At 43.8% G+C, this 11,252-nt stretch overlaps 1 protein-coding gene across 1 annotated transcript in view; it reads left to right on the top strand.

The window, feature by feature from the left end:
• The window catches only part of Mtor (mechanistic target of rapamycin kinase), a 104,139-nt gene that overhangs the window by 86,701 nt on the left and 6,186 nt on the right, over window positions 1–11,252 (top strand). Inside the window, 7 exon segments of the mRNA XM_013348604.1 lie at window positions 463–610; window positions 1,931–2,053; window positions 3,392–3,474; window positions 5,877–5,949; window positions 6,323–6,397; window positions 6,642–6,777; window positions 7,411–7,476. Of these exon segments, the coding sequence (XP_013204058.1) occupies window positions 463–610; window positions 1,931–2,053; window positions 3,392–3,474; window positions 5,877–5,949; window positions 6,323–6,397; window positions 6,642–6,777; window positions 7,411–7,476 (704 nt within the window).

Genomic DNA, 11,252 nt, shown 5'->3' with positions numbered 1-11,252 from the left:
ACTACCACCTGGCTACGAAACCCACTCTCAAACAAAGCAAAACAAAACTGATGTTTAAGTGTCTGACAAGGAACACTAAGGTACCCAGCAAAGAAGCTTTTTCAGATGTTTTGTTCCATTGTGTAATTAACACCTTTAGTGAGCTATAAGAACTCAGAATGTAATGCCTCAAAGATTAGACTCAGGGGTCTACAAATTTGATGTTTCCCCCAGACCCAGGCCAGTGAAACTCCCTGTTGCGGCTCTGTCTCTTAGCCTGTGGCTGTTCTTCTAAGTTACTTTAGCTCTCAATGTAGCCTTTCAGATCTTCCTCCGCAGAGCCGAGTCTGTGAAGCAAGTTGAGGACCACTCTGGCTTCCATGGCATCTTCTGGGGAACTCACCAAAGGCATTGTTTGTCCTAAGCTGATCCAAGGTGTGCTTTTGTTGACTGTGCAATCCCCTTCCTCTCCTGTGGCCACAGTATCCAGAGATATGCAGTCATCCCTCTGTCTACCAACTCGGGCCTCATTGGCTGGGTCCCCCACTGCGACACCCTGCACGCCCTCATCCGGGACTACAGGGAGAAGAAGAAGATCCTCCTGAACATTGAGCATCGCATCATGCTGCGGGTGCGTGCCACCCCATGCTAACACCTGTGACCTCACGGACACCCACACTCCAGGGCACCCACACCTGTCTGGTGAAGCGTAGTGAGATATTTCTTGGAGCCACCAGCTCACAAATAATGACATGGAGACTTACTGTTAATTATGAAACTTTAACCTAAGCTTAGGCTTGTCCTGCTAGCTTCTGTAACTTAAATTCCTAAATTATTTTGATCTGCATTTTGTCATGTAGCTCATTACCTCATCGCTCCATGCTGCTCATGCTGCTTCTTCCCTGTCGAGTTCTCTCTCTGCCCTGACATCCCTCCTGCTCAGCTATTGACCGCTCAGCTTTTTGTTACACCAGTCACAGGAGTACATTTTGTTTGTTTATTTGTTTATTTTTGCAAGGGGGTTCTTTTCTTGTTTTTTTTTTGTTTTTTTATTTTTGTTTTTTTTTTTCAAAACAGGGTTTCTCTGTCTTCCAGTCTATCCTGGAACTTGCTTTGTAGACCAGGCTAGCCACAGACTCACTTGAGATCCACCTGCCTCTGTCTCCCAAGTTCTGGGATTAAAGGTGTGCACCACCACCACCCAACAGCAATACCTTTTCACAGTGTACCAACAGTGGGGTACCACTGAGAAAGCTGTCCATGGAAATCACTATGGAAAAAGCTTAATGAAGTAACTCATATCGCAGATAACTGCTGAGAAACAAAGGAGGGCCAGCAAGAAGGTTCAGGGCAAAGGCCCCTGCTGTACAGGCCTGATCTCCAGGATCCACAGTGAAGGGGAGAACCAACTTCCAGAAATTTCCTCTGACCTCCACGTGCACTCAAAACAATAAGACAATTTAAAAAACAATTAAAAACCTTACCTGGTGGTGGTGGCAGCACACACTTTAATCTCAGCACTTGGAAGGCAGAGGCAGGAGGATCTCTATGAACTTGAGGCCAGCCTGACATACAGAGTGAGTTCTAAGACAGCCAGGGCTACACAGAGAAACCCTGTCTCAAATTTTAAAAAAAAAGTGCTGGGCATAATGATGCATGATTTTAATCCTAATACTGGGAAGGCAGAGGCAAGTAGTTGGCCGTGAGTTCAAGGCCATCCTTATCTACATAGCAAATCCCAGAACAGCCAGGGCTACAAAATAAAGCCTTGTGTTACCAAATTAAAAAAAAAAAAATAGCAACCACATTGTTTTTTCCTTTCCCTTGTTATTTCCTTTCTCTGTTGCCATTGCTGGTGAAATCAGCCCCACTCCGCTTGTCTCCCCCTGTTCTTCTAAATGTGAGTTGCCTATTGTGACTCATTTCACTGACTGGTTATGTCCTGATTCAGATGGCTCCCGACTATGATCACCTGACTCTGATGCAGAAGGTGGAGGTGTTTGAGCACGCTGTCAACAACACAGCCGGGGACGACCTGGCCAAGCTACTGTGGCTGAAAAGCCCCAGCTCAGAGGTATGTCCTGGGGCTCTGCAGGCTGCCTTACATATTACAGGAGGTGTGGTCATTTTTGTTATGGTTAGATGAGGAATTTTCACGAAAAGCTTTCTGAAACCTGCCTGTAATCACAGCATTTAGGAGACTGAGTCAGGAGGATCACCATGAATTTAAGTCCATCCTTTGCTACATAGAGAGTTTTAAGACAATCTGAGCTATATATTAGACCCTGTATTGGGGTGGAGAGGACTAGAGAAAGTGTTGAGTGGTTAAGAGCACTAACTACTCTTGCAGAGGACTTCAGTTAAGTTCCCAGAACTTACATGGCAGCTCACAACCATCTGTAACTCCAGTCACAGGGATCCAACATCCTTCTGGCCATCTCAGGCATCAGGCATATATGTGGTACACATACATACATGCAGGCAAAACACTCAAACACATATAAATAAATAAATCTTAAAAAATAAAATAAAAATGGGCCAGAGGGATAGCTTGGCAGGTTAATTCACTCTCTAACAAGCTGAGTTCAATCCCTGGAACCCACATGATGGAAGGAGAAAACTAACTCATACAAGCTGTCCTCTGCCCTTTCCTCCCAGACACACATACATAAATAAATAAATACAGGGTTTTTGTTTGTTTGTTTGTTTGTTTGGTTGGTTGGTTGGTTGGTTGGTTGGTTGGTTGGTTGGTTTTTTGAGACAGGGTTTCTCTGTAGCTTTGGAGCCTGACCTGGAACTAGCTCTTGTAGACCAGACTGGCCTCGAACTCAGAGATCTGCCTGCCTCTGCCTCCCGAGTGCTGGGATTAAAAGTGTGAGCCACCGCTGCCCAGCCAATAAATACAGCTTTTAAAAGTCTTTAGTGGTCTGCTGCTGTCACTGGGTAAACATCCGCCTTCCCACCGTCTAGATGCTGTGCTTTGCTCACACACTGATCTGATCTCCCCATGGAATCCATTCCAGGACTATCTCGTTGCTCTCTGCCTGTCTTAGGAACACGCATCTCTTCACATTGGCTATCTCTGTTTTCTACCACAGAGGTTTGAGGACCGATGTGTGGATCAGAAACAGCTCTGTTAACATTTTTTGGAATGATATTAAGTATGGCAAACAACTTGGAAAGATGTTTACCTTCACAGTCTCGAGGAAAGAACATTTTCACTTACATTGTCACAGCACACTTCTGATAAAGTTTATACTAAGGCATAGTTTATAATCATGAATGGGATCTTTGTTCCGTTATCCATCCTAACTGTTACGGTAGAAGCTAAGGACAGCTGTCCTGGACCGCTTAACTTTGTTGAAGCTACTGATTCATAGAACGCTGATTCACGGGTGCTTTTGTATTATAGGTGTGGTTTGACCGAAGAACCAACTATACCCGCTCCTTAGCCGTCATGTCAATGGTTGGATACATTTTAGGCCTGGGAGACAGGTGAGTGAATCTAATTTGTGCCTTTGAGTTTCTTTCTCCAGTTGTTCTGAATGGTTTCATTTTGTCTTCTAGTGAAATTTGTGACCATTGAAAATGACTATTTTATTTTTTAAAGGGCAAGCAAGCATGGCTTTATTGAGATGTAGGGTGACTGTGCCTGCAGCAGGGAGGGGTACCCAAAGTGATTCATTGTTGTAACAGACTCTTCAGTCACCACTGTACTGAAGACAGATCATTCTCCATCTATAATTGAAACCAGCCAAAGTAGAACCTTATCTTATACAGAATACACTTCTAAGTGTCATAACCAAAGAGATACTTCAGACCTGGGATAGACTCAGTAGAAGAGCACTTGTGTAGCTAATGCAAAGCCAGAGTTTAATCTGTGGTACTATCCGAAAAGGAAAAAGAAAACTGGGAATGTTTAGATACTAACCAACAAGAAAGCAAACAAAACTGATCATTTGGTGTCTACTGTTTTTCTTTTCTTTTGGAATTGTGTCTCATGCAATTACTTGAGTAAAAATTGTTTTGTGCCCCCTACCTCGAAAATGAAAGCTAAGTTAAGAACCAGGCTCTTACACATACACCTCTAGTCCCAGCACCTGGGAGCCGAGATGGGAATGTTGCCTGAGCCTAAGATTTGAGATGAGCCTGGGCAGCAAAATGAGATCTTGTCTTTAAAAGACAAGCCCAGCTGTTGTCTGAGTTTTCTGTCCTACCTGGTTCCTGCAATCATTAAGTCCCAGAGAAATCACACAGAGTTCTACATTAGTTATAAACTGATTGGCCCATTAGCTCAGGCTTCTTACTAACTCTTATAACTTATATTAAACCATTATTTTTTGTCTATGTTAACCACGTGGCTCTGTACCTTATTCGGTGAGGCAGTCACATCTTGCTTCTTCTGTGGCTTGGACAGGACTCCCAAAGAAACTTCCTTCTTCCCAGAATTTTCCTGTTCTCATTGACCCACCTTTACTTCCTGTCTGGTTGTCCCACCTCTACTTCCTGCCCGGCTACTGGCCAGTCAGAATTTATTTAAAATATAATTGGCAGAATACAGACCATTATCCCACATCACCCAGTCGGTCTATAGAGATGACTCAGCAGTTAAGAACACTGGCTGGCCGGGCGGTGGTGGTGCACACCTTTAATCCCAGCACTCAGGAGGCAGAGGCAGGCGGATCTCTGTGAGTTCGAGGCCAGCCTGGTCTACAAGAGCTAGTTCCAGGACAGGCACCAAAAACTACAGAGAAACCCTGTCTCGAAAATCAAAAAAAAAAAAAAAAGAACACTGGCTGTTCTTCCAGAGGTCCTGAGTTCAATTCCCAGCAGCCACAAGGTAACTCACGACCATCCATAATGAGATCTGGTGCCCTCTTCTGGCATGCAGGCAAACCCTGTATACATAATAAATAAATCTTTAAAAAAAAAAAAAAAAAAGGCAAGGCCAACCAAGGCATAGTGGACAAACCCTTGACTCCAGCACTCAAGAGGCAGAAACAGAGCCAGGCAGATCTCTGAGTTTTAGGATAGCCAGGACTATACAGTAAGACTCTGTCTTTAAAAAAGGACAGAAGTTAAAAGCTAGCTCAGAAGTTAAAAGTCCTTACACCACAGGAACTGATAACCTGAATTCTCTCTCTGGAGAGAACCAGCTGTGAATTGTCCTCTATCCTCTAAATGCCAAACAAGAGCCATGTGTGAGCACTGTAAAACAAACTAGAGAGCTACACACACACAGTCTCTCTCTCTCTCTCTCTCTCTCTCTCTCTCTCTCTCTCTCTCTCTGTAAAACAAACTGGAGAGCTCTAGAAACCAGTGGTTTGGTGGTTGGCAGTGGTAGTACACGCCTTTAATCACAGGACTCAGGAGGAAGAGGCAGACAGATCTCTGTGAGTTTGAGACTAGAGCAAATTCCAGGACTGGCTCTAAAACTACAGAGAAACCCTGTCTCGGGGAGAAAAAAAAGAAAGAAAGAAAGAAATCAATACTTTGAAATTTTTGAAACCCTGGCAGAATGCCTTTGAAGAAAGACTGACAGACTAAGAAGGACTTAGACTTATACAGACAAACCCCTGTGGTAGCTGCTTGGTGGGAATAACTGAGCTATGCCACTCTTGACAGAAACTTTCCTGGGGACCCAAGATTCCAAGAAAGGAAATGCAAGTGCAGATAATAAAATGGGCTGTGCGGCCTCTGCTGCAAGCACACTCCTCTGCCTTTGTGACCCCAAAACAGCTTACACACAGGGGGGGGGGGGGGGCTGTGGTCACCTGAGAGTGGGACTTTGCCAGCCCCTGGCCTGGGGCTGTCTCACTGATTGATGCACCCCCTCCACAGCCCTGGCCTGGGGCTGTCTCACTGATTGATGCACCCCCTCCACTCTCGCTTGTCAGACACCCGTCCAACCTGATGCTGGACCGGCTGAGCGGGAAGATCCTGCACATCGACTTCGGGGACTGTTTTGAGGTGACTGCTGCACACAGCTAACCCTCCTGAGGTTCAGGCAGCTCCAGCTCCAAAGGCCTTCCCTTCCCCTCCTCTTAGCCTCTAAGCCCCTTGGGCAAGGACTCTCCCCACATCCTCTCAGAGAAGAGGGATCTCCATCCTCCCAACTATGTGCTGGCCAGGGTCCTTTTTCTCTTCCCTGTTTTTGTTTTCTTAGTCGTCTTTCAAATCCCTGAGATAAATGTCCTCTCGCTGAATTCAACAGCGAACTTTTGTTTCCTTGCTGTGATGTCAGTCAGTGCATGCAATGAGAGAAGCCACCCACCTTCCTCTGACCTTAGCTAGAGGCCAGAACCTAACCATGAATTTGGCTTTTTCTTTAATGACCATATAGGTTGCTATGACCAGAGAGAAATTTCCAGAAAAGATTCCATTTAGACTAACAAGAATGTTGACCAATGCTATGGAGGTGAGTAGATCCTGGGTACACACTGATTTGAAATGGAGCCTTCTCTGAGGACAGATGTGGTTTCTGTAGCAGGTCCCCATTACCGTGTTAGATGACCTTTGGAGGTCGGCATTGCATGCTGTGTATGTCCTGGCCCAGGTCTGTCCTATGTCAGGGTGACACAGGCCCTCTCTTGCCTTGGTCATAAGGCACCAGTGAGCCACAGTTGGTAACTCCTGGCTGTGTGGCTCTGTCACTCTTGCAGGTTACAGGTCTGGATGGCAACTACAGAACCACATGCCACACGGTGATGGAAGTGCTTCGGGAACATAAGGACAGTGTCATGGCTGTACTGGAAGCCTTTGTCTATGACCCTTTGCTGAACTGGAGGCTAATGGACAGTGAGTTTCAGATATGTGGGAGGAATTCTTTATAAGTTCTAGGCCAGCCTGGGCTATTTGAAATAAGTATGTATGTATGTAGGTAGGTAGGTAGGTAGGTAGGTAGGTAGGTAGGTATGCATGCATGTATGTATGTGTGTATGTGTGTGTATTTATATATATTTGTGTATATGTATATGTTCCAAAAGCATTACAGAGCAGCTCTGGGGCTCGAGAGGAATCTCAGGTATTTTATGAGCTGTACAACACTCCCACTCTTGTCTTAGCTATTTAAATGAAGATTTTTTTTTTTTTTTTTTTTTTGGATAAACTGCACCTTCATGGGTTTCATTTGTTCGGTCTGTAGCGTGGGAAGCTGGGATTCAGTAGGAAACACAGGTGTGATGTGAGGCTTCTGGTGCTGTGGGAGTAAGCCAGCACTCACCTTGTCTAAGTCAGGTCTGCAGTGGACAGCGTCTAGGCCTCAGGCCCCAGCTCTCGCCCTTGGTTTTGAGTGATAGATCTTGTTCACTATTCAGCATGACAGCTTTTGAAAAAATTATGTTTTTATGATCATAAGGAAATACCTTTTTAACCAAGTTTCTTTCAAGTCACAGTCTGAAGTACTTCCTAACACTTAATTTCTTTTCCTAGCAAATACCAAAGGCAATAAGCGGTCTCGAACAAGGACAGACTCCTACTCTGCAGGCCAGTCAGTAGGTGGGTAAATCCCAGGGAAGTTGGCAGACCCCATTCCTCATCTCCAGAGCATTTGGTCATCTTACCCTCACAGCAAGTTTGAGGTCAGCCTGGGGACCTGAGTTCAATTCCCAGAACCCATGTAAAAGGTAGAAGGAGAGACTGACCCATGGAGGTTGATCACATATGAACTGTAACATGTACTCTGTTGACAGAGGTTTTCTGTCCTGCCCCAGTAACCACAGTAATTAAGTCCCAAAGAAATCACGTAGAGGTCTACATTAACTATAAACTGAATGGCCCATTAGCTTAGGCTTGTTAGCTGTGCTGTGGTGGCACACGCCTTTAATCCCAGCACTTGGGAGGCAGAGACAGGGGGATCTCTGTGAGTTCAAGGCCGCCTGGTCTAACAAGAGCTAGTTCCAGGACAGGACAGGCTCCAAAGCTACAGAGAAACCCTGTCTCAAAAAAGAAAAGGAAGGAAGGAAGGAAGGAAGGAAGGAAGGAAGGAAGGAAGGAAGAAAGAAATCCTCTGCAAGAGCTTAGGCTTACCAACTCTTACAACTTATATTAGCCATTATTCTTGTCTGTGCTAGCCGTGTGGCTCAGTACCTTATTCAGTGAGGCAGTCACATTTTACTTCTTCTTAACAGAAAGAGTTTCCCTCTTCCCAGAATTCTCCTGTTCTCATTGACCCGCCTCTACTTTCTGTCTGGTTGTCTTGCCTATACTTCCTGCCTGGCTATTGGCCAATCAGCATTTATTTAAAATATGATACACAGGATACAGACCATTGTCCCACAGCACTTACCCCTCTTTTTGTTAAAAAAAAAAAAAAGAACTTTGAATCTAATATCCTTAGTTTAGCTTTTCTCCTGACCATTATCCATAACAACTTGTAACCAACATTCTAAACAAAGGAAAATATCCATAGTCCATTTTTTGGGAATGTGGGTATAGTTTTCCAGGCTATTTCCTGCTGGTTGGGGGTGCTGATAATCTTATGGGAACCTAAAGAAAATTTAGAATTATGATCATGCCCTGACTGGAGTAAGTATCCTATGAGGCTTGATCATGTCAGGCAGCATCTTGAATCTGTTCAGGATGTAGAACTCTGACATCTGAACCATCTGTTCCTACCGGAGATTTCTCAGGTGGTCTTCCTTCATCAAACCTGATTTTTCTTAATTCAGAATGAATCCATAGCCTCTCATTTTCTTTGGAAATAAAAGCAAAACTTATCCAAAGTATCATATCTTTTGACTTCAATTTTGAAGTCAAGGCATTTACAAAATATTTATCTTGGATTAAATCAGCAGCATTTATAAGCAAATATATTTTAGCAGCTGTTGCTCCTTCCTCAGCATTCAAACAATTCAAAGAGAACATAATAACATACAGTATCCATATTCTCTGTGTAAATCATCTTTATGTGGCTTTATTTTAACCTCTATTTCTTTTATTTTTAATTTTTGCCTTTTTAAGACAGGGTTTTTCTGTGTATCTTTGGCTGTCCTGGAATTCACTCTGTAGACCAGGCTGTCCTTGAACCCACAGAGATCGGCCTGCCTCTGCCTCTAAAGTGCTGGGATTAAAGGTGTGTGCCACCACACCCAACTATTCTCTTTCTTTTTTATTATAAGGACTTTAACCTTTAGCCTGCATATATTTTTAAAACACTGTAAACCATTTAGAGGTTTTCTTTGTCTTTGACTCTCTCTTTACTGTATATCTCTCTTTTTCTGACTACATGAATCTTTATTTGCTAAGCGATATGGCTAAGGTTAAAGACATGGCTTTGGCGGCTGGATACAGCCCATTTCTTAGCTTTCTGAAACTCCAGCGTCATGGTGGAGGTACCAGCTGTAGCCATGTTTATTGCCACAACTCTATGATGTTTCAAGGTCCCTGCCAGCAAGCAAGCTGCAGCAGTGTGCTTACAAACCACACTCAAATGCTCTGTAGCCAGACCTCCTGCATGGTAGAGTCAGAGTTTGCACTGCCAGGATGGCCCAGAAAGCCAGCATTTTAAAATGATGCAGCTTTTTTCCTGCTATGGCTGAAAACCAAAAAAGCATGCAGTCAGCTTTTCATTGATACCATTTAAGTGTTTTGTGGCAGGGCCTCTTAAAAGAGCTGCAAGGTTTTATAGCTAAAGCTGAGTCAGGAAGCCTCTCTTAAATGAGAGTGCTTGCCTCTAGCAAGCAGAGTCCACCTGAGAAAATGCTGCTATCAATAAGGCATGCTTAACTCTATTCTTTTCTGTATAGAATTACTTTCCAAGCTCTCTCAGGCTTTCTATGGGTGCAGTTATCCACGTGGGCACTAGTACTCCAGTCCCACACATTATACATATATTCACAATTATAGGCTGACTTTTCTGTCCTGCCCACCAGTTCCCAAATAGCCGCACTGAGACTTATTTTTAATTATGAATGCTCAGCCAATAGCTTATTACTAACTAGCTCTTACGTTTTAAGTTAACCCATATTTCTTATCTATGCTCTGCCACATGGCAGTACTTTTTATAACATGGCAAATCCATCTTGCTTCTCTCCATGTTTCCTTTCAACTCCTGAGACTCCTCCCCTTTCTTCTTTGTGCTCTCCTTTTGTCTGCACGACCCACCTAACCTCTGCCTGTCCACCTATTGGCCAGCCAGCTTTGTTATTAGCCCAATCACAGTGACATATATTCACACAGTGGAAAGGAATATTCTGTATTTCACCCTTTTTTTCTAATTAAAAAGTAAGGTTTCAACTTTTAACATAGTAAATTTATAAACAACGAAGAGTTCTCAAGTAAGAATTCCAGTTATATACAATAGTAACAAATAATAAATTTTTAAAGAATTAGAAACTAAATACTTTATATTACTCTTTTTTAAATCTTTAATCATTGCTTTATTTGTATGTGTTTTGCCTGCATGTATGTTTGTGAATTTCATGAATGCCTGGAGGAGGCCAGAAGGTGTTGGAGCCCCTGGATTTGAAATTACATATGATTGTGAGCCACCATGAGGGTGGTGGGAATCAAACCCATGTCTTCCAAAAGAACTCCAAGTGCTCTTAACCACTGAGCCATCCCTCAGCCGTGTTACTTTCCTGACGTCAGTGCTAAAGATGTAGCTTAGGGGAGTGCTTGCCTACCATGAATGAAACCCTGAGTTTAATCCCCAAGACATCTCAGTAGGTAAGGAAGGGGTAAGGGTGCTTATGCCTACTCTGGCCCCCTAAGACTGAGCTCCTGGACACAGCAGAAGGAGAGAAACAACTTCTCAAAGTTGTCCTCTGACCGCCCATACATGCTTGGTCCCTCCAACACACACATACACATAAATAAAGGTAATTTTTATTTAAAAAAGAGTAGCAGGGCTGGAGAGATGGCTCAGCAGTTAGGAGCACATACTGCTTTTCCAGAGGACCTGAGTTTGGTTCCCAGCAGGTTATCAGGTGGATCACAGCTGTCTGTAATTCCAGCTCCAGAAAGATTCAACTCCTCTGGTCTCAGGCACCCACACCACACATACATGTGGACATGCCCATACACACATACATACATATAATTTAAAATGAAATAAATTAAAAGAAACATAAGAGTAACAGCCAGGCTCTGTGGCACATGGCTGTAATCCCAGCACTTGGGAGGTAGAGGCATGAGGACCTCTTTACCTACATGAGGAGTTTAAGGGCAGCCTCTGATTTCTGAGACCTCTCAAAAGAAATTAGAGGGCTGGGCGGTGGTAGCACACACCTTTAATCCCAGCACTTGAGAGGCAGAGGCGGGCGGATCTGTGA

The sequence above is a fragment of the Microtus ochrogaster genome, chromosome 10 (assembly GCF_000317375.1).
Source record: "Microtus ochrogaster isolate Prairie Vole_2 chromosome 10, MicOch1.0, whole genome shotgun sequence".
NCBI classification, from domain to species: domain Eukaryota; kingdom Metazoa; phylum Chordata; class Mammalia; order Rodentia; family Cricetidae; genus Microtus; species Microtus ochrogaster.
The sequence above is the reverse complement of the archived record's forward strand: the minus strand, read 5'-3'. Positions and strand labels throughout refer to the sequence as shown.